Source organism: Pteropus alecto, unplaced genomic scaffold, assembly GCF_000325575.1.
Source record: "Pteropus alecto unplaced genomic scaffold, ASM32557v1 scaffold86, whole genome shotgun sequence".
NCBI lineage: Eukaryota > Metazoa > Chordata > Mammalia > Chiroptera > Pteropodidae > Pteropus > Pteropus alecto.
The window spans coordinates 17,594,662-17,618,305 of record NW_006442109.1 but is presented as its reverse complement, the minus strand read 5'-3'; the positions used below and the strand labels follow the sequence as shown (position 1 = coordinate 17,618,305).

At 34.5% G+C, this 23,644-nt stretch overlaps 2 protein-coding genes across 5 annotated transcripts in view; both read right to left on the bottom strand.

Annotated features, from left to right (window-relative positions):
* PYGO1 (pygopus family PHD finger 1) overlaps positions 1-3,443 on the bottom strand; it is a 27,476-nt gene extending 24,033 nt beyond the window's left edge. The window contains exons 1-2 of the mRNA XM_025038749.1: positions 3,305-3,443; positions 34-231 (exon numbers count right to left, since the gene is read on the bottom strand). Coding sequence (XP_024894517.1) covers positions 34-231; positions 3,305-3,443 — 337 coding nt within the window. The remainder of the gene's footprint in view (positions 1-33; positions 232-3,304) is intronic.
* A 6,909-nt stretch (positions 3,444-10,352) lies between these two features.
* Positions 10,353-23,644, bottom strand: part of PRTG (protogenin) — a 118,609-nt gene continuing 105,317 nt past the window's right edge. The window contains exons 17-20 of one of the 4 annotated variants that reach the window (XM_025038845.1): positions 22,749-22,869; positions 21,288-21,453; positions 19,407-19,511; positions 10,353-18,960 (exon numbers count right to left, since the gene is read on the bottom strand). In XM_025038845.1, the coding sequence (XP_024894613.1) occupies positions 18,511-18,960; positions 19,407-19,511; positions 21,288-21,453; positions 22,749-22,869 (842 nt within the window). In that variant the 3' untranslated portion in view covers positions 10,353-18,510. The remainder of the gene's footprint in view (positions 18,961-19,406; positions 19,512-21,287; positions 21,454-22,748; positions 22,870-23,644) is intronic. The other 3 variants (XM_025038843.1, XM_006920565.2, XM_025038844.1) reach the window with 3 other exon arrangements.

Sequence of the window (23,644 nt, the reverse complement as noted above, 5' to 3'; positions counted from 1 at the left end):
GCCCGAGGACGCCGGGCTCTGCGGCCGACGCGCCCGGCTCGGCTTCTGGGAGGCTGTGGCATCTCTGAACTTCGTCGGAGGCCACGCAGCAGGCATCTTGGCCTCGTAGCCAGGGGATCTGAAAGCGGAACGTACGATCCGAGAAAACTTCGTAAGCGGGAGCTGCAGAGTTCTCGGCGGGCATGTGGAGGATATCCACGTTCCCCGACTCCGTGTCCGTGGTCTGGACACCTGTTCGTGGAATGCCCAAACTTCAAGTTTTAACAACGTGACTCTTTAAGATAGAGCGATGCGGAATTAGTATACCAGAAAGGAGCGTGGGTAGAAGCGGCGAGACAGCCAGACCTGATTTAGACGTTAAATTTTAGAAGAAAGACTCCCAGTGTGCTTGTAGACAGGTTTTGGCCGCTGGTTCCACGTCCATCAGTCGGGCTGTGTGACCTGAAGCAATTTAGGTAACCTCTCTGAATCTCAGATTTCTGATCTCCAAAAGGCAGTGGAGCGACGTCTCTGAGGTCGCTTCTAGCTCTGACATTCTTCCGCTTCCTTTTATGAAACTGTTCTCCCTGCTTTTTGTTAGGTTTTCCACTTATTCTACTAAAGAGACTACCGTAGGTGCAGACTCTGATCTTCAGTCAGGTGAGACACTGGGTTTATTTTGATGTCAGAATCACTGAAAAATACTCATTAATCATGTGAGGATTTAGAACTAACCGCAAACAGAAGTCATCCTTCCAGAGACAAAACCCACAGAACCCAGTTAAATGCACATAACAGCGTCAGAACAGATGTAAACATGAAACCAATAATACATAGTCTTAACAGCTACATAACAGACAAGCACCACAGCAGAGGAATCGGTTTTACAAGATGAGATATGGCTGGCAAGGAGACGAATATTACCCTTTTTCTCATAAGTTTGGATAAAATTTCCAAACTTGGAAGATTCAGACTAGGACAGCTGAGGAAATTTTTCGTATAGGAGGCACATCTGGGAGAAGGCTCTCCCCAACTAGAATTTAAGCTCCATGCAGGCAGGAATTCTTTCGGATCACTACTGTTATCCTCTGCTACCTAACAAAGTGTTCAAAAAATTTTGTTGAATGAATGCATGAAAGAACAGGCTGGAAGTGGCCCTGGGCAGGCTAGATTGGCAAGGTTTTGATAAGTGTGATAAATGCTAAATATGATAAAGCAAATTAGATCTTACACTTTACCTTATAGAATTGGTGAGAGACGATGTGAAAGCACTTTGAAAATATCAGTCAATATGGAAACATAGAGTTTTTATTATGTACTTCTTAGTGCAAGGAGAGTGGTTGAGAAAAACTATTCTAAGAGATTTTGAATTCTTTATAGTAATTCTTTAAAGCTTAGAAATAATATGTAAGTCAAGAGAAACAAATTGGCCTCTTTTTAATGATTCATCAAGAAAAAACCGTCTTACTTGCCCATGAGTTTTCAGATCAATTTGACTTCCGAATCCTGACTACTTCCTTGCTACATATTAGAATTACAGGGAGAGCATTCTAAAATTTTAGATTTCCAAGCCCCTCCCAGATTTACTAAATAAGAATCTCAGAATGAGATCTGAAATTTGTCTTTAAATGCTCTCTAGGTGATTCTGCAGCAATGAACATTGTGCATTATACTCCTTATGTCTCCAGTATGACAGAATTCCTAATAAAATATTCCCTCACCTTGCTGTTGTAGTCTTTGTGGGACTTGGTTATGAGTTCCAGAGCTAATCTCTACTCCCCTTCTCATACAGAGAGATGCAGGTAAGTCTACTGTTGGTGGGCTTACCCCACTGTTTAAAAATACACACTCAGTCATGCCTAAAACTCAGTAGAAGGCACAGTTTAGGCCAGAACAAGGCTCAGTAAACTTATTCTGTGGAGGGCCAGATAATAAATATTATAGGTTTTGCAGGTCATACGTTCTCTGTCACAACTACTCAACTCTGCCATTGTAATAGGAAAGCAACCATAGACAATATGTAAATAAGTGATGTGGCTGTGTACCAGTAAAACTTTACTTATAAAAGCAGGCAGTGTGTTGAATTTGGCCCATAGGCTGAAATCAGCTGACCCCTAGATTAGAACTCAAATCACACAAAGGATGTTGGCCTCAGGGGACAGGCCTATGCTGCAGATACAAATGAAAGAGACATTACCTAAGAGTGGATCAGTTCACCCAGGACCAATGAGAAATAAGAGCCAAGAACAGAATCCAGGGAAACACCGGCATCTTAAAGTACGGACAGAGATAGAAGAGCCTATAAAGGAAGTTGAGAAGGAATGAAAAATTAAAAAACAGGAGTGTTAGGGCAATCAAGCAGAGAGAAATGATCAACATTGTCACATGCTTACCTTGGCCTGGAATTTACTTAACCTTATTTTCTTGTATTTTGAAGTTTTTATATTTTAATCTTTTACATCTCAAACTTTACCTGTTTATAATGTGGAAGGTAGCATAGTGGAGCATTTAAGCATGAAGACTAATATAAATTGGATTAGATTTACATGTAAACATTTTTTCAGAAAAAAAATATTGCTGTAAGTTCTGTTTTCAAACATTGAAAATCATAGATTTGTTTTAAATTGAATAGAAATAAAAATCAAACCCAATTCTGTGTTCAGAAGTTTTGCAACATTGGTGTGAATCCTTTCATGATATAATTGAAACTGTGATCAGCTTAGCAACCTCTACATGTTGGTCAGCTATATCCAGCAACCCTTGTTGACAAATATAGATGGACTATCAAAAGCTCAAAGTTGAGGGAATCACAACGGAAAACTTTGAGAAATGCTTGTATGAGTCAGAATTCAATCCCGACACAAAACCCACACTTTTTTAAAAATTGAATATGTTTGTCTTTACTTTTCTTTAAACTTGAAATTTTTACATTTATTTTTTAAGACCATGAAAGAAACCAATTATGTTGAAATAGTTGTCAAAATATTTTTTTAAATACAAATTTGGGGTATAGTAATATATATGCTTTTTTTAAAAAAATTAATTTTTTAATTAGAGTTGACATTTAATATTTTATATTAATTTCAGGTGTACAGCATAGTGGTTAGACATTTATATAATTTATGAAAAACTTACACAATTTAAACAGGGTAAATTTAATACAAAGTATTACTGACTATAGGAAGAGATTGCAGTAGAGAAGGATTGCTAAAGAAGAAAATGCTAAAGAATCTGAGAAAAGCAGATATAAGGAGGAGCCACTACTCTTAAAACTGAGGTAGAGCACCCAAAGAAGAGGCCCTCCCTCTCCAGCAGCAATCCTGACCTGATCGGAGCATGCACAGTTGTGCAGTCTGCGGGTTGTGCCAGAGGAAGCTACTGTCTCTGACTGCTGCTTGCATTGCAGGTTCCTGGGACTGGATAAGTCGCCAGCACTGCAGGAGTTGGATGCTGAAGAAGCCCATGCTTGCTGCAGGAGCTTACCAATAGGAGCACCTGGAACAGGAAGAAAAGCCCTTCCTCCAGTCATCTCTCTCCAGCACCCTCTACTGATAAACTATAACATCGAGCGAGCTGGCAAAGGAAAAATATTTGAAGAGTCCATCACAGTTTTTGCAGAGCAGGCAATAAAGGGTAAATTGGGATTGAGAGGCAATAAACTGGTTACTGACACAATAATAGTGTGTACTTTAGCCTAGCAAAACTCCAAAATAACCTCATAGCAACAGCAACTTTGGTTCTGGAATATGCTGTCATCAAATGGTACCTTCTGATTTTTTACTGTCTTGTCCTAAATGTGTATTTATTTTCGAGGCTATGAAATATGAGACAAAGTTTTACTTCGAACTACACTTTTTAATTTCTTATTTCCCATCCATCACCAGAGTCCATAAATTTTACTTCATATATATTATATATGTCCATTCTTTTTTATCACCACAGCCACCACCCAAGTTCAGCCATAATCATTTATCTCTTTTCTGGACTAATATAATAATCACCCAATAGTTTTCTCCACATCCACTTTAACCTCTGTTCAAATCATCTCCCACTTTGTAGCCAGAGTGCTCTTTAAAAAATAAAATTATAGATTTACAAGGGGTTGCAAACAAATGTATGGGAAAGTCCTTTGCATTCTTCTCCCAGCCTCCCTTAATGTTAGCTTGGCATACAACTATAGTACAATATCAAAAACAAATTGACATTGGTACAATCCATAGAGCTTATTCAGGTTTTATAAGTTATACATACAAGTTTGTGTATATGTAGTCTTATGCAATTTTATCACACATGTAACCTTGTGTAACCATGATCACAATCAGAATATCAAGATACTACACTATACAGTCACCACAAGATTTCCTGATAACAGGACTCCCTTGTGTTATAGCCACACCCATCCACTTCCCTGATCCCTAACTCATCAATGGCAGCCACTAATGTATTCTGCATTATTGTAATTATGTGCTTTCATGAAGGTTACACGAATGAAATCATGCAGTATGCATCCTTTTGAGATACTTTGTCACACAACAATATCCTTGAATTTCATTTAACTTATCGTGTATGTCAATATTTTGCTCCTTTTTACTACTTAGTAGTATTCCATGGTATGGATATACCACCATTTTTTAAACCATTCACCCACTGAAAGACTATATGGGTAGTTTCTACTTTTTGGCTATTATGAATAAAGCCATTATGAACAGTCATGTACAAGTTCCTGTGTGAAAATAAGTCTTCATTTCTGGGATAAATGCCCAGGAATGCAATTGCTGGGTCATATGGTAAATCCATTTTTAGTTTGAAAGGAGCTGCCAAACTATTTTCCAGAGTGCAGGGTGCTCTTTTTAAAACACAAATCTCATCCTGTCATCACTTTACATAAAACTCAATGGCTTTCCACTGCTATTATAATTAAAACTAGATTTTTTAAAAAAACATAGACTATAAATGGCTTCTATAATATGATTTCCACTGATTTCTCCAACCTGATCATGCACCACTCCTCTTGCTCTTTATGCTCACTGTCCTTTTAAAAATTTCCTCCAATATTCTCCTGCCAGAAGCCTTTGCAAATGCTGTTTCCTCTTCCAAGAACGCACTTTTCTCCACATAGTCCAATTAACTCAAACTTACCTTTCACTCTTGACTCAAGTATTTATCTTCATCTATTCTACCTTAGATTCTGTTTTTTTTTCACGTCACTTCATCACTTCTCTTGATTTGAAATTACATATTAATTTCTGTGACTATCTGACTAGATTTTGTCTTTACCTCCAGACTCTAAAATTCATGAGCGTAATAAGGGTTGACTTTTGCTTATTACTGTCTGGCACATATCAAGTGGTCGATAAACATTTTTTGAATGAACAAATGAATGAATTGTATACTCGCAAAGAATTCAGTGTCAAAGCTTTGACATTCTATAATTTTGTCTATCCATTAAGATATAGTAACTATTCAAAAGCCAAAACAAAAAAAGATAAATTATTCATGTTCAAGATAGTCTGCTAAACAATAGATTCCTACAGCCAAATTGCAGATTCATACAAAGTTTACATTAATACATTCTGAAATATATATTATTTGAGACTAAGACTTATTTTTTAAATATTTCTAGTGGATAACTATTATTGAAAAATAGTAAAGAAAATGATTAATATGGCATTAGTAATTTTTAAAAAATATTAAGGAGACTTGCAAGTTGAGAAAGGGACAAATGTCTCCATAGCTCTCTCCATCTTGATCACTGTTTGTCATATCAACTTGACATATCTTGTGCAATCAATAACCAAAGACTTGATTTAACATAACCATAAAGGTCCATGATATTTTTTCTGGTTAAAAATATTCATGGTTAAGTGAGGTGCTTCCAGTGAGGCACCTGACTTTGATCTTTGATTCTAAAAGACACTGTGTGTCATACACTTCTTAGGTAACATATGATAAAACCAATATGGCAAAGTAATGTGAGATTTTTGCCTTGTTTTGCTTTGTTTTTTACAGCAATGGGAAAAGAGGCAGATTTTTTTTCAGGATATAAATACTGCCAACATAGGCAGACTGCAACAGTGTGGGTGCTTGAGAAATTTGTGAGAGCATGTGGGAATGAGCAAGATATGTACATATTTGTGAATGAAATACAGCAAGGCAGGTCTACCTAAAAAACATGACAAATCTTGGTGTTAAAACAACAAACTGTAAATATGGAACAATTGGCATTTTATGAAATCTCTTAAAAGACAAAATGTGCCAGTTTTAAATTTTTTGGTTTTTATGTGTGTTTAGAGAGCTAGAGCAGGAAAAGGGAAGCAAGATGATGAAAACTTTGTGCAGTAAGCTTCCTTTGATTTCCCATTTTTTGTACACATATTTTTTATGGAGATATAATTTATATACCATAAACTTCACTATTTTAATGTATAAAAGTCAGTGTATATTTGCTTTTTAGTATATGTTAGTATAGTCACAGTTGTGCAACAATCACCTAATTCTACAACATTTTTATCACCCCCAAAAGAAACCCTCTACTGGTTAACAGTCACATTCTATTGCTCCCCCCACCTCAGCCCCCACAACCTCCTCACCCCCTGGCTACTACTAATCTACTTTCTGTCTCTATGGATTCGCCTACTCTGGACATTGCACTTCATATAAATGGAATCACATAATATATGGTCTTTTGTGCCTGGCTTCTTTCACTTTGCATAATGTTTTCAAGGTTCATCCATGTTGTGTATGTATCAATGTTTTATTCCTTTTCGTGGCTAAATAGTCCATTGTATAGATGTGCCACATTTTGTTTATTCATTCATCTATTGATGGACACTTGGGTTGTTCCCATTTTTGGTTATTGTGAATAATGCTGCAAATGAACACTGCTGTACAAATATTTGTTTCAGTCCTTTCATTCTTTTGGGTATATACTTAGCAGTGGAATGGCTGGCTCATATGATAATTATATGTTTAGCTTTTTGAGGAACCCAAATTGTTTTCCACAGTTGCTGGACCATTTTATGTTCCCAAGTAGCAATGTATGAGGGTTCCAATTTCTCCACATCTTTAACAATATTTATTTTCCTTCAATTAAAAAAAATTATTATAGCCATCCTAGTAGGTGTGAAGTGGTAACTCATTGTGGTTTGATTTGCATTTCCCAATGACTGAAGATGTTGAGTATCATTTCATGTGCTTGTTAGCCATTTGTATATTCATTAAAGAAATGACAGTTCAACTCCTTTACCCACCTTTAGATTGGGTTGTTGGTCTTTTTGTTGTTGAGTTTTAGTTCTTTAAATGTTCTGGATATTAAACCATTATCAGATATGATTTGCAAATATTTTTCCCTATCTGTAGGTTGTCTTCTCAATTTCTTGATAATGTCCCTTGATGAACATAAGTTTTAATTTTGTCGAAGTCCAATTTATGTTTATGTTTTTTTGTTGTTACTTGTGCTTTGATGTCATATCCTAAAAGCCATTGCTACATCTAAGGTCATGAAGATTTACACCTATGTTTTTTTTTTTTTTTTGTAAGAGTTATGGTTTTAGCTTTTATATTTAGGTCATTGATCCATTTTGAGTAAATTTTTGTATATGGTGTGAGGTAGGAGTCTAACTTCATTCTTTTGCATGTGGCAGTCCAGTCGCCTCAGCACTGTTTATTGAAGAGACTGTTCTTTCCCCCAATGAATGGACTTTAAAGCCTTGACAAATATCAATGGCCCATGGACATATGAATTTATTTTTGGACTCTCAGTTCTCTTCCATTGGCCTATAAGCCATTGGTCCTTATGCCATTACCATATTATTTTAATTTTTATAGCTTTGTAGTAAGTTTAATTTCTATAGCTTTGTAGTAAGTTTTGAAATTGGGACATGTGAGTCCTCTCTCTGACTTTGAAGTTTTAGCCATTTGGAGCCCCTTGCAATTCCATGTGAATTTGAGGATTGGCTTTCCCATTTCTGTAAAAGAAAAAAAAAGGCTATTTGAATATCGATAGGGATTACATTGAATTTGATCACTTTGGGTAGTATTATATCTCAACACCCATTAACATGGGATGCGTTTCCATTTATTTAGATATATAATATCTTTTAGCGATGTTTTGTAGTCTTCAGTATAAAAGTCTTTTACCTCTTTGGTTAAATTTATTCTTAAGTATTTTATTTGAGATGCTATTGTAAATGAGATTGCTTTTTAAAGTAAGTTTTGTTGATTTTGTACCATACAACTTTGCTGAATTCTGGGGTCATTATGTTTTAAGTAGCAATAACATAAAGATTTTCTTTTTCTATCCAATCTTTAAAGTGGCAGTAGTTTTACTTTTTTTTTTAATAACTAAAGTTATATTTTTCTTATCACATTACTGTTCTTTCTCTTAGGGTTATTTTTAAATTTTATTCCATTTTCTTCCCTTCCTTCTATTAACTGATCATGTTTTTTTCACTTTCTGCCTAATAGATTTAGAATACATTCTATTTTGATTATTTTAGCACTCACTCTATAATTTTTAACATAAAACTATTTAATAAAAGAATAGTAGAATAATTTGTCTCTGCTCATTTTTCTTCCAGTCTTATGGCTTATTTTGTCTAGTGTTTTAGTTCTACCTTATTTTCACATAAAATTAGTTAATAGTATTTTTGTACATAGTTAATGCTGATTTAGATTTACCTGTTTCTTTATGTCTTTGCTCATCATGGCTTTTTTTTTAAACAGCTTTATTGAGATATAATTATATATCATACAATATACCCATTTCAAGTGTATAATTCAGTGATTTTTAGTATATTCACACTGTTGTGCAACCATCATTACAATTGATTTTAGAACACTTCCATCACCCCCATATAAACCTCTGAACCCATTAGTGGTCATTTCCCATTCCCTGGAACCTTGCAGGTCTATGTAACCACTAACCTACTTTCTGTCTCTTATAGATATGCCTATTCTGAACATTTCATGTAAATGAAATTAAACAATATGTGGGGTTTTTTTGAGTGGGTTCTTTCACTTAGCATGTTTTCAAAATTCATCCCTGTTGTATTCTAACACTGTGAACTACTTACGACCTTTTTTGCTCATCATTGCTTCTTGCTTCTCCTATCTTCCTTGTGGATTCTATTTCCTTCTTCCTAAATTACATCCTTTATTGTTTATTTAGCAAGTGTATATGAGTGGTATTATCTCTCAATCTTTATCTAGAATTACGTTTATTTGATCCTAACATTTAAATGAGAGTTTATCTGGATATACAGCTGCATATTGTAGTTATTTTCCTTTGCAATGTTTTGAAGATATTATCCCACCATCTTGCTTCTTTTATTGTCACTGAGAAATCTTCTTAGCGTAATCTATATAATCTTTTTTTTTTCCTCTAATTTCCTTTAAGTTCTTCTCTTTGTCTTCGATGTTCTTTAGTTTCACTGAAATGTTTTGGTATGGACTTATTTGTGTATTTATAGATTGAGGTTTGTGCTTCCTGAATCTGAGGATTTCATAAATTAGTCATTTTCTCTTTGAATATTGCTTATCCTTCACTTTCTTTAGTCTTTCATTTAAGAATGGCTGTCATGTATTTTGAATCTTCTCTGTTTACCTTCTTTTATTTATATTTTGTTTATTTCTCTGTGCCAAATTATCCTGAATAATGTCCTTATATCTAAATTCCAGTTTTAGAATATTCCTTCAGTGTACTTGATCTGTGATTTAACAGATTTTCAAAAATGCATTTTTTTATTTCTGAAAATTGTATTAATTTCTTTTTCCAATATACTTGTTCTTTTAAAAAATATATAGTTTCTTATTCTCTTACATTTTAATTCTTTTATATTCTTCACAGTCAGCACAATGTCATTTCAAGAAGTTACTGTTCTGTTTTTCAATTCCCCTTTCATTTCCTAAATTAGGAGGTTTTTTTTTTTAATAGTTATCTTAACAAGCTTGTTTAAGTTATATTTTATCTATTATTTCTAATTTTTTTTTTAGTGGGAAGGTTTTCAATATTCTCTTGACCATTTTTTAATAATATTTAAAAAACAAAAATTCTTACCTCAATTAGAACTGTGTCTATCTGGATGAGTCCATAACTTTTATGCTACCTACTATTTAGTTCAAGGTAAGCAACCATGTACTGGAATAGGAAAATTATTATTTCCTTGCTGCTATTCAGTAAATGCCAGATGAAATAATTCTTATATAGCTTAAACAGGCTCTATTCCTACTGCTTGGAGTAGACTCTATAATCATCCCATCCTAGGATATAAAAGCCATCATTCTATACATTGAAAGTTTTCATTTTCCATTCCCCAAAAGAAAACTGAAGAGTAAAAGAAAACAAGGGTTTTTTCTTTTTTAACTAAGGAAAATTTTATTTAAACTGTGCAATCAATCAGTATTTAGACAGCAGTTTCATAAACATTTTGGCATTTAAATTTTTATTCATTTTTGGCATGACCTGTAGGATAGTATATAAACTACCCTGGGGAGGGGAAAAATACTAGGCAATATTTACCATGAAGCTAGAAAAAGGAAAAAAACCCACATTATTAAACAAAAAATGTTTTAAGAAGACATTAAAAAGGTACATTCAAAATCAAGGCAAACATTAGCTTTCTTCATGCAATGGAGTTCACAGAGCTGATCCCCTGAGTCAAGTATAAAATTAAAATAGCTCAGCTCTAGAGTCCATTAGCAAGTCTGCAAATGCTGCCCTTACAAGAATATGGTATATAGAGCAAAAGGATCCAGAACACCCATAATATGAAATAATATAACTGGCTCCCACGCTTTCATCTAATTCACATCTTTGAAAAAAAAATAGGAAAAAAAATCATGCATACAAAGACATGAAATTTTGTCCAACAACAGCAACAAACAGACAAACTTAATATATATCATCTATTCTACTGATAGGCTAAGGCAATGTATGTATATATTCAGGCTTTGCAATTCCTGCAACAGGCTCAAGTTAATAATCATCAGTAATCATTTTCATTTGCAAAGAAAATAGATGTACAGATTGTAAAAACAGGAGAAAGAATGTTTTAGCCAAAATTTTATTATTTTTGCTGGTGTTTTTAAAGACAGTTTTGTAGAAAAATAAACTTCTGTAACATAAATTTTTAAAGATAAAGTTTATAAGTTAAGACTGTGTCTAATACCATGAACTACTTAACAAGATATAGCTTGAATAAATCTGCAAAAGTGTTCAGAATCTTAGTATAATCTCATGGATTCTACTAAGAGTGATTCTGGATGGTGCAAAGAAAAGTTAGGGAAAATATTTCTTTTCTCTGAAAAAAGATAATCATATAATTCTTCCCAGTAAGCCTTAAAGGTAGACTTGAGTAAATTAGAATAGGTGCCAATAGGTGTTGCCCTATATAAAATTTATTCCAAATAGTTTAAAGAAATGTTAAAATGTTCCATAATCTTGAAAAAAATAGATCTGTTAAAGAAGAATCCTAAAAATGAACATTCTCCTTACTTATCTACCCCTCTCGGGATATTTGACTATTTCCTTAAATCTTTAAAAGCCAAGATATTTTTAAAATGAAAGATTAACTTGGTGAAAAATGATTTCCTGTAAAGCACTCCCAAAAGTACTGTAAATCCCCATTTCCTCTTATAGATTTACCTACATTACAGATTAGTTTTTAAATTTCATTCTATATCTTTTACCAACCCTTTCTTCTGTTAGATTTTTTGGGTGCATGTACAGGAAACACAAACATTTTTCATTTTAGCATGGGCAAAATGTAAATGGAAAGGCTGACCCATAAACCAAAAAAAAAATCAGTTAAGGTATGTTTCACAGCCTCACAAAAATTATTTTGGGATTATAATTATTTACATTTGAGTTTTCTTTGAGTTTTCAAAGTACTACTGCTTCATTCTGCAGACAAAAAAATTATCTTTATTTCATGGATAGAGAGGAACAAAAATAGGTTAAGAACTCTTGTCCCAAAAAGGTCTCAAAATGGTCAAAGACTAGAATTTAGGTGCTCCAATGACTCATGCTACACTCTTCCACTTTATGATTCTCCCTCAACTTTGCTCCCTCCTAAATTAGTGTGAGTAATTAATTAGGTTGCATTCATAAAAACTGCTGACTCTTCAGATTTAGCAAAGAAGTATGACTGGTTATACACCTGGCTTTCTCCAGTTAATAAATTCTTATTTAGATACGGGGACTGTGGGAAAATTGCAAAAGATAAAATTCACTTCTGAACATATAGTCTAATAAGGAAATGCTTGAATAGATAAGGACTCCAGAAACCATGCCTACCTTATTTCTCATGCAACTCGAGGCACAAGCATCAGTTTTCAGCTTAATTTTGGATAAGAGAAATTGGAGATTTTAAAGGAGGAAAGAAGGAGGTTAGGAGATGACAAAGGTGAGTTACAACTCAGCGTCCAAAATTCCTCATGTGAATAGATGGTTATAAATAAGACAGACTTCTCTTTGTTGGCTGGCTATTACTACATGGACAGGTTGTGTTGATACTAAGAGCCTGGGTAATTAATTATCATTTCTTGGCTGAGAAAATGCATTTTATTAGGAATACTATAAACTTGGGAGTTGGAAGCAACTTGGGTTTATATCTTGGCTAAACCACTAACTGTGATCTTTGCCCAAGTTAGACATGTTTAAGCCTCAGTTTCCTGATCTCTAAAATGGGAATAATATTTGCTTTGCAAAATGTAGCAGTTTAGAGGGATGAAACACATTCTGGGCACATTGTATTTGTTTAGTAAACTGCATTATTTTTCCTTAGAAATTATAGTCAGAAGCAGCTGAAAAACAATCAGCATTCTTATCCTTACTCAGAATATCATCATGGTCTCTACCTCATAGTGGAGGAAGCTTTATCTCTTAAGTTGAAGAAATGCTGAAAATTAGAGTAGAATTAGAAACTATCCTTCCAAACTGAAAGACTTGACTTGCAATGATCTAGGAATTAGAACAAACTAGAGCTATGGACTCTGTAACTTTCCAGGGAAAGGGACAATTGGAATCAAAGAAGAAGAATGGCAAGAAAGATAAAATCTCCTAGGAGTTATTTATGCTGACAAGGTAAGTAGAAGCTCTTGCTGAAAGTTGGTGGGTTATCAAACGGAAAACCAAAGAGTCAGGAGCTGGTGAAGCTAGACAAAATATTGGATTTAAAAGGCAGAAAGGTTGCTGGTTACAAATAAGCTTTTAGAAGAAAATGAAGAATGAATTCGATCATGGTCCTGTTTATCTACTCTGAGTCCCTGTGAAAGTCTCGAGAAAGAGAAAAAGAGAAAGTTCAACTATAATAACAGTTTTCAAAACTTTCTCATGAAATTCCATTAAATTAGAGCCAAATATTTAGGAAAATTTCTGTTAAACACACAGAACTGAGATGTTACTTTATGAAACATATATTCAAAAAGTTTAAAGCTGAACTGTTTTTACAAGTGATTTAGAAAGTTTAATGTGTACATATGCTAGGTTTTCATAGTTTTGAAATTCTGAACATGCCCAGGAGCACATGACTTCAGACTTCTAATCTCTGTAATGCTATAGACAGTTTAAGGGAATCAGAATTCTCAAGAAATAATAAATCTGTAGTAGAGAAAATAATGGCCACCTACAGAAGTCCATGTTCAAATGCCTGGACTCTAAATATGTCACCACACATGACAAAAGGGACTTTGCAGATATGATGAAATTAAGGATTTTGAGAAGAGATTATCTTGGTTTATCCAGGTGAGGTCAATCTAATCACGAGTCCTTAAAACTGAGGAACCTTTCCTGGTTGGGGTCAGAAAAGAGATATATATGGTAATGGAAGCAGGGTCAGAGAGATGCTACATTGTTGGCTTTGAGGATGGAGGGAGAAGGATGTGGGTCTGTAGCCTCTAAAAGCCAGAAAAGACAAGGAAACAGGCCTTGATTCTGTCCCAGTGAGACCTATCAGACTGCAGGCCTGTAGTACTGGAAGATAATAAATTTGTATTGTTTTAACACCACTAAGTTTGTGGTAATTTGTTACAACAGTAATAAGAAAATAATACAGTATCTGTCTGGTAAAAATGCAAGACTGTCATGTAAATCTCAAACACCTTCAATGGTTTAAAACAGGAAACAGCCTGAGAAGATTAAAGCCTGCAAACATATACATTGCATTAGCCTGTGATCTTATATCCTGAGCATAAAACAATTTAACACAGAATTCTATGTATATGTTCTTCTAAATATCAATGAAATTCACAATCAACTGGTTGTGTATGGTGATCTCCAGAACCCTCTATTCTGCTCACAGGCCACAAAAATTATTATGACTATTAATTAAATCAAAGCAATTTGACTAGAGACCCATGTGGCAAACTGTCAGAAATGAAGTCTACAAAATACAGACTTAAAAGATCATGGCTCTTTCAATATAGTTGGAATTTTTTTTTACATTCAGTATTCAAAATTTACATTCAATGAAATATAAACATATATGTAAATCACTATAGCCACTGCTAACGTGGAGCCACATCTGGATATTCTTACATTAAAAAAAAAAGCTCTCAATTTTATTTTTGTGACATTGAATTGTTTACAAAGGTGTCTTCATATGGACTTGAACAATGACCCTGAGTCATCAATATGAGCAAATTTCTGGCAGAAGTCCTTAACAAAGCCAAGACAAACTAATGTAAATCACTGTCATTGTTCCCAATTTTGGCACTGCTTGTATCTGAAGCAAAGGCAAATAAAAGGCATTTCACTGAGGATCTAATTTCCCTGGTGTGCCAAAGTTCATTTTTTAAAGCCACTTAGTGGATAAAACTATAGTCTGAATTTTAGGCTAATCAAAATAAAAAACCTCAGATTTCATAAAAAAAGATTTTTGTTCCATCCACTAAAGTTTGAAATACCAGGCTCCCTTAATGTAATTAAAATATTTCAATTTACGGACAACTTTAAAGAGCACATCTATCAGAGTATATAGCTCACTCAAACAGTGATATGATTTGTTTGCCTGTGATGTCTGAGTGCTCTGCAGAGATGAGAACATCCCTACTACTAAGGGACTGCCCTCAAGCCTTCTGAGTTAACCAGGTAATGCTTTGAGCAGGAGGAAGACTGCATAGGTTAGTTCAGAGATTGCCATAATACTCTGCAATGAGAAAGCCTGCTGATATTTCTGTTGACATCTCACACTCAAGGTGCTTAGGAAAATATCACATCATTTGGCAAAAACATCCTGTGGCTGAATCAGCAGATTTAATGGAAAGTCTCTATGTATGCTACTTGTATACAGATGGGTTCTGGAGAGACGTGTTTGTTTGACATAAAAACAAGAAACAACAGTTTAATGTACAACTAAATTTGCCTATATGTGGAGGTAATCTTAAATATCTTTGGTTTTTCTTTTTTTAAATTGCTGACAAAAAGTACTTGAATAAAAACACTGATAAATACCAGTATAACTGTATTGCTTTTTATATGTAAACTTAGCCCTTTGATATCTTTTGCTACTCAAGCTAGATTCCCTATCAGCTTCTAAATAAATGTATTTCAAATCTGCTCATCTTTACTTACTTACAGGCTAATCTATATATTTTAATGGTCTTTGGTATGAAAATACTGATGAGCAGTATCTTGTAATATTTGGCATAAAAATGACATGCATGTATCAGTACTTATAGCAAATAAGTCTTTGGAAAAGAAAATAGTTACCATTTGCATATTAGTCCCTTCGGAGTGAAATACCATAAAGTAACATCACTATGAGAGAGAAGTGAAACCTGCACATTTTAGTTACTATTTCATACCTAAAGTTTCAAAGAAGCTAGCTTTGGCCAAGTAAAAAGAAGTCTTTGCAGTACGCTAAATATCTTATTCAATGAGACCAAAAGATTTATCTTTGGTGAAAGATTTTTTTTCTCTCCAACAAGTAGTTTCAACAATGTAAAAATATTTTACTCTAATACTGTATAGTTGAGGATTTACTTGCTGAAGAAAAAAAAATTACACTTGAAATTCTTTGGAATGTTCTGCTGGTAAAGAACTTATTTTAAATGCTCTGGTAACAATAAGGTAGTTAAAATTACTAATCTATTTAACTACAACAATCAATATAAACCCTATTATTTTGGGTTAGTAACTACGTGTATAAACTTCATTACCTATAGATGTTTCTAGTTAATTCAGTCTGGGGGGAAATTAGTGTCAAATTTTCATTTTCTACTGAAAATTCTTTGGTAACAGATTATGAAAAAATGTGTATAAGAACAAAATGAAAAGGTGAAAAAGTAAAAAATGTACTGGTAAATAATTAGCAAATAGTTATAGCCTAAAGATCTACAATAACTATGGGCCTATTCATCAAAAAACAAACAAAATACTTTCCTCATAGACTTCAGATCATCTTTCTAGGCTTTAAAAATGATTCAAATTTATACAGTCCTAGACGTGCCTTCCATAACCATGACAGATGATGTTTCAGCTTTAGGTTTTGTTTGCCTTTTAATGAAAGTTAAAAAAATAAATGAACTCATTATATTCCTTAAATTTAGATACTGATAAAAGTAGGCCCCACATACTTCTACTTACAAACCAAAAAACGCCATACCCTGTCAATTTGCTCATGCTTCCATGAGGCAGCTCAAAAGTAACAAAATATTCCCTGAGTACAGGAAAAAAAATAACACTAGAATAACTTTAAAAGGAGGTAGTATAAAACAGGAGCTATAAAGGCAGGAGCAGCATTTTTCCTTGCCTCAGATTGTTCACCTAAAGCTCTGCTTTTTTTGTTTTGTTGTGAAGCCCATACTTAGATAATTAAATGGGGACTTTGAATTTTGTCCAAAAGTGGCTGCTAGCACTTAATGTTGGTCTGCTTCTGAACATATCCAGTTTGGCACAAAAATACAGATTAAAAAACAATAAAAAATGTTGTATCATCAGACATTGGGATAGGAGATACAAGAGGGGGACTATTATCAGTAATGTTCTTTTGATTTTATAACGCCATTTAACATAACTTCCCTCTATAAACCAAAAGTTTCAAGGGGAAAACAATTTAGATTCCTTTTAAAGTAAGGCTCAAAGTTGTTTCCAGATAATTTGAAACAATACTTTTAAAAGGAAATAGGGCCCCCTCTCTACACCTCGTGTTTAATTTTTTATCCTTTCCCACTGCTGGACACCTAGTAGGTAACTCTCATGACTGAGAAGGCCTATTCTGTGTGGCTGAGTAAACAGTTTGCTGATTTCGAACCAGCAAGAGGATTAACTCACTCCTGGAGTTAGCATTCCTCCTTCACAGCATTGACACTGAAGGAAAATTAAAGAGTACCAAATTCTCTTAAGAATTCAAGAAAATACAAGTGAGATGGGAGAACTCTGAATACTCATCCCTAAACAAAATCTGCAGGATAACAAACTAAAATGCTTTGATAAGATACTGTACATCAAAATAGTTAGTGATAAAATCCAAGACACTCTTAAGGCAACTTTCTGTACTCCTGTCCTTAACAACTTCATGAATATTAAAAAGATATAAGGCAAAGAATTTCATAATATATAATGGAAGGCACTGTTACCATGATAACCTCACGTTCATTTTACTGTCTACTGTTAAATTTATCTCCAGTCTTAATATTTTATGAAATTTCTTTACCCCTTTAAGCCAAGCTGGGATTAAAAACAAAACAAAATCCTAACCCATGCTCTTTAAAAATCTGTTTCCCACATGGAGTTTTGCAACTAATTCTGGAAATGTTGAGGATGCTTTGCAAACTAGACAGTGCAGCCTTTGGCTAACTGTCAGGCAAATGGGAAGGTAAAAAAGGCACAGCTCTAGGCAGGCTGAGGTTTGGGAAACAGCAGATAAAGCACTCAGACTTTAACGCCCAAAACATAAAGGCCCTTGAAGCAACGGTATTCTCTAAATGTTACCAAATAGTTCTATTCTCAAGAGACACACTTTTTGTCTTGGTCATTCACTAAAATCGACAGCCCCACTTTTTCTCTTGTTAGTCCTCACAGCCAGAGGTAGTGTTAAATTATACAAATCATGCAGATGTTATAGTTTTTTTTAAAAATCAGAGCTTCAGATAAACATTCTTACTCATCTACCTATATGACTCCTTTGATCACACACATTACACATACATCAATGAAAACAAAAAGCTACTAGGAAGTATCATTGGTTATGTAGCTGAGATAAAACTATCACAACAAACGAGGTAACAAAGTTGTCTTCTGAGTTTGCCATCTGGCAAACTGAGGTAGATAGTTAGCAAAGGGGCTTTCAAAAGCCTTCCCTTTGCTCCAGTGATATAGTTTCATATTCCAGTCAAATATCTTGACTGTCTTTTCACATTGCTGACAATCAAACATTCAAAATACGTGAGTTTAAAAATTTAAAAAAAAAAACCACATTCAAAAAAAGGCTGAAATACCCAATAAGACATCAAGATTTTCACAAAGGCTTTGGCTCCCTGTTCATTGTCCTTCGAACAGAATTAAAGGTGAGAATACCTGAACATAGCTGTCTAGATTGGAAAATCATTTTTATCAAAGCTTAGAATGGCAGAAGGTGGCTGCAGAACTGAAGAGGAAGTTTGCTCAGCATCTGATGGCACTGCAGGGTCTTCACACTTCCTCGTCGAGGGATCCCCACCGGAATCACTGACAGTGAAGGAATCAGAAGTAAGAGGTATGGTACTTATCACTGAAGACAGATGTATCTCATCATTGGACTCGTGGGAGAACCTTCCAGAATCCCCAGTCTCGTGGCTGCCTTCGCTATTCGCCGAATGCTCAGTATCGGCTGCAACACCAAAGGGTCTTGGGAAGCTTGTTGTCTGACCTGGGGAGCTGGGGGAGTCTTCATCACTAGTTAACACAGTTGTGCCTGGCTGGTAAAAGCAGACTGATTGAGTAAATCTTCTTTGAGGCTGGGCAAAAATACATAAAACACTGTCAGTGATGATAGCATGCTCCTGAAAAATAATAAATCTGGTTTTATGTATTCTATATATTCTGAGATAGGAAACTGTTCAAGTAATGGGTGAAAGGTCAATATCATAAAGGGACTGTCTAGGTCAGTGGTTCCCCACTGAGGACTGGGAGCATCTCAGAGTTACTGGGGTAAGTAACGAGTCAAAGCCTTCCTCTATGATGGGGCAATGCATGCTCCTGCCCCATTTCTTTCTCCATTGCCTTCCACTCCCCACCAAAACCACAGCTCTAATTACTATTCTAATTGTCATTTCAGTGATCATTCCCCATGGCTTTCTGTAGAGTCATGCCCCAAATTAATAAAACAACATCCAGAAAGAACACGAAAATTAATAATGAAGCATTCATTTACATCTTCCTTTCTTTTTAGTTATCATTTCAAAATACTTTGGGTTGCCGAAGATTTTTTCTCATTTAGGTAGGTTACCTGCTCAACTTTTATCTTCTTAGAATCTTGGAAAAAACGCCATTTTTTCTTAGAGTGATTTTTAATTATAGGACCATAACTATTAATTATCAAGTCAGTTCCTCCCTGGAGAAAGAAAAGGGGAAAATGTAAATATTATAGATTTCAGTTTATCACAAGTAGTACACAAAATTTTTAAATGTTAAAAGGAAGAAAGAATCACAGACGTTACTTTTTTTTTATACAAGCAGCATACAACAAATTCAGGGTAGTTGCTGCTGATCAAAAAGATATAATAGATTTATCTTTAAGAGAGCGATATATACTAAAGTATTCGGGGTGAAGTATAATAACTTCAAAACTTATTTTCACATGGTTCAGCAAACAATATATGGAGATATAGAAGTATGACAAGATATTGACAATTATCTATACATTCATTATGCTATTGTTTTAACATTTCCACATGTTTAAAAAATTTTAAAGCAGTTGTGGCAACAGATGGGGCATCAACTCTTAGGCTAACCCATGTGGATGTAGAGATCTGATCTGTCCTCCAAAATGGCTTCTTGGCTTTACAACAGGCCTCCATTTGGCTCTGCCTCCTTTCACTCTGGGTTCTCTCTCTTTTTCTCCTTGTCTTCCTCCCCACTCTGCTTCTCCCCAATCCTTTCTCATGCCTAGGTCCAAGTTAGTAATAACAGAACGACAGTGTATTTTAGTGCTTTTTATGCTTATTTAAAAATATTCTAGATTAATTTGAAATAAGTTGAATGGCTTACATTTGTATCAGCAAATAAAAGCTGAATTAAGTTGCAAACAAAAAAAGATATCGGGAGTACAAAGCAATCAATTCATTACTATTTACCCATAATATAGATAGTCTATAGCACTGTGCTATAAACAAGTAGATTGCATTTGTTAAACATAATTGTATACTATTTAATATCAAAATTGGCTGAAATTTTGTTATATTTTTATTTTTCTAAATTTTAGAGAAGGGTTGGGTAAAAATAATTTATAGAATTTGGCAAACTTTTTCTGTAAAGAGCCAGATAGTAAATATTTTAGGCCCTGCAGGCTACACATGGCCCCTGTAGCATTTCTCCTTTTTTTTTTCAAACCACCCTTTAAAAGTATAAAAAACATTCTTAGCTCAGGGGATGACCATACAAAAAAAGGCCATGGGCTGGCCAGGGCTTGGCTGCAGTTTACTGGTACCTGATTTGTAGCGCATTGGTTACGAGAGCTATTATAATAAAACACACTATCAAATGTTGCACTGTGACTAAAAATAATTTTCAGTTGTGTTCATAATGCTTATCACTGTACTATTATTATATATAGTGGAAAGGACATGAGGCAATATCCCCCAATGACTTTCTTCACTGTATCTATCTTCCTCTGGCCATAAAGAGAAAGATCTTGAGACATCTATTGAGATGTTCCATATTTTTAAAAATGACATTCATACCTGGCATGTTCTTAGTGTCAGTTCAAAAAAATCAGCCAAACTAAATGTAAAATAGATTAATAAAAAATAGTTCACCCAGTAAAGACATGGCGATTCAATCTATCATAAATATAGATTAATGACCTGGGTATCCTTATTTAAGACAGGTGAACTCCATATAGTCCCACCTAATTGAACATATGCTACATTCTCTTTTTTTCTATATCTCTTTCATCTTTTATTCTTTTATCTTTTATCTATCCCTATCTTCTTCTTCCCAAATATTTTATGTAAGGAAAGATCTTGGTGAAACTGTTGCACATTTCATTAAGTGGAGTATGGATATAATATATTTGACATACGATTTTTGGTAAGTGAATTTTATATATAAAGGGACAATGAATGGAGGGAAGAATTACACAGCAAAAAGGTCTTGCAGCTTAGAGTACCTTTGCATCGATGAAACTGCTGGGCATCATCATTGGCGTTAAGGAGTCTTCATTTTCTACAGCCCCTTCCAGGTTCTTTCCTACCTCATTTCCACGGGCTAGGGAGGCACTGGTATGTGATAATGGTTGAGTTTCATTCTGTACCATCTTGGAAGCAGATGATCTCCTGAAATGTTGCAAGAAACGGAAATCTAATTTCATAAAATATACAGGCAAAGGTACCAAATTTGGCCTATAATCACAACTTGCATACAAAGGAGTTCTTTAATGCTTGCTTCTCAAAAATCTTTAGAAATTGAGTATTAGATTTCATCAACTCCCACTCACTACTGAAAATGTTTATGATTTGAAGCAGCTTATTTATTTCTTTTTGCCTCAAAATCTGCTTATATAGTTACTTTTTACAAATCTTTAATAAGAACCTTAATATTTACAAAGTACTATTTTTCATGATTGTGGATTACTTATAATTTGTGCATAAATTCTTAATTTTTAATTTACATGTTCTCCTTCAGGTCTGCAGATTATCACACTAACATCACAATTCACTTGTCAATTAACGATTGCAAATTTACAGTCGCACTTCTGCAAGATTGAGGCATTGCTACAATACTGTGCATAAAGATTTTATAAAAAATTCTTAAAGTGAGGAACTTGGACAGTAAAACTGAGCCAGTTCAATATACAAAAAAAAGGTGTTAGAACTAACTCTTCATTCACATGTTTTCTGAGTATGTTTCTATGCACAAGTACCAAACACATATAGGGTAAACTCTGAACAACCTAAACTAATGGATGGATTCCATTGATACACATTACCTAAAAATGGTATGTATTTGACTTTGCTTTATTTAATTAAAAGAAAAAAAAAACCTTAAGAAAATAAAGCAAAAGCCAAAGTATACAAAAGGTTAGTTATAGACAATTCACTGAATGCTGAAAATTTAGCTGAAGTCAAACTAGAGATAAGACTGCCCGACAGAGTTTATAGAGAATCAATCCCTTGTTATTACATTTGTTTTAATCCGTGTCCTGAGAATCCCAACCATATGTCCTGTGGTGGTGTGGGTGGAGTTCTCAGTGGCTCAGGCATTTCAGGCTAGTCAAATAGGAAAATGTTCCAGACAGTAAGGAATCCTCTCAATCAGCAAAAACATCAGATCGTCATGTTTTTTAAACTGAAGGATATACTTTGTGTTTCTCATAATACTAAGGAAATGAAGAAACTAGGTCCTCATTTAACAATATTTTATTGGCACAGTAAATTTTTCAAATGGCAAGAAAATAATCTTTCCAAAGTGAGTGCATCTCTATGGTTGTAAGAACTAAAGTAATACATTTATTTTAAAATGGAAAATCCCAGTTACTCCAAAAGGCACTTGGTTTCAATTTACTTCTTGTGGTTACTGTAATTTAAATGATTTTTTAACCATCTCAACATCTCTAGCAATGGAAACACACCTGGCTTTACTTCGGCATATCAAGATGAGAATACAGATGAGGATGCAAGTCAAGGCTATGCCAACGCCTACAGCAATGCCAGTCATTGATTTTTGGTCCAGATGGTAATAACCTGAATAAACTAGAAGGGGAAACAAATTTACTCAGAATCAATAAAAAAATCAATGATTCCATTTATCATAATTCTGACAGATATTCGCTTTTCTATAATTATTCTTCTTCTCATAGGAAAACTTTTGACAGTATCTGTATCTAAGCACAAAAGACACATATTACATAGTTACCAGTGATCTCAAAGATCAGTTTATCTTCCCATAGTGGATTCTAAATATGAGTTCTAGATATCACATTATTATATCAAATGTGAACATCAGTTCATAATTTATAATGCTAAGAGGCATAAGGCACAAATTGTTCCTTGATGAATCAAAGGATAGTTTTCATGTCATGTTACTTTAAAAGCAGAGCTGCACTCAGTGCTTCTCAAACACTACTGTGCATATGTGACTCACTAGGGGATATACTAAAATGCAGATTCTGATTCACCAGGTCTGGAGTGGGGTGGTGATTCTGCATGTCTTACTAGCTCTTGAGTGATACTCATGCAGCTGGTCCCTAGACACGTTGAGTAGCCAGGTATCTGAGATGCGAATATGAGTCTTGTTCTGTTTTCCCTGTTGATATGGTAGCTGCTATGGCTACTCGCTTCCTATACTTAAATCTGATTGCTCTGTCCTTTTTTTCTTTCTCTTTCTCTGGCTGTGTGTGTCCTTCTCATTCATTCATTCTCATTCTCTCCTTCCCCCGCCCTCCCCCCACACACGGAGCAGTGAATGACTATCCTCTTAGGAGCAATGAGCCCTTAATTCTGTCCTGAGTTCTGCTAGCATTTCCTC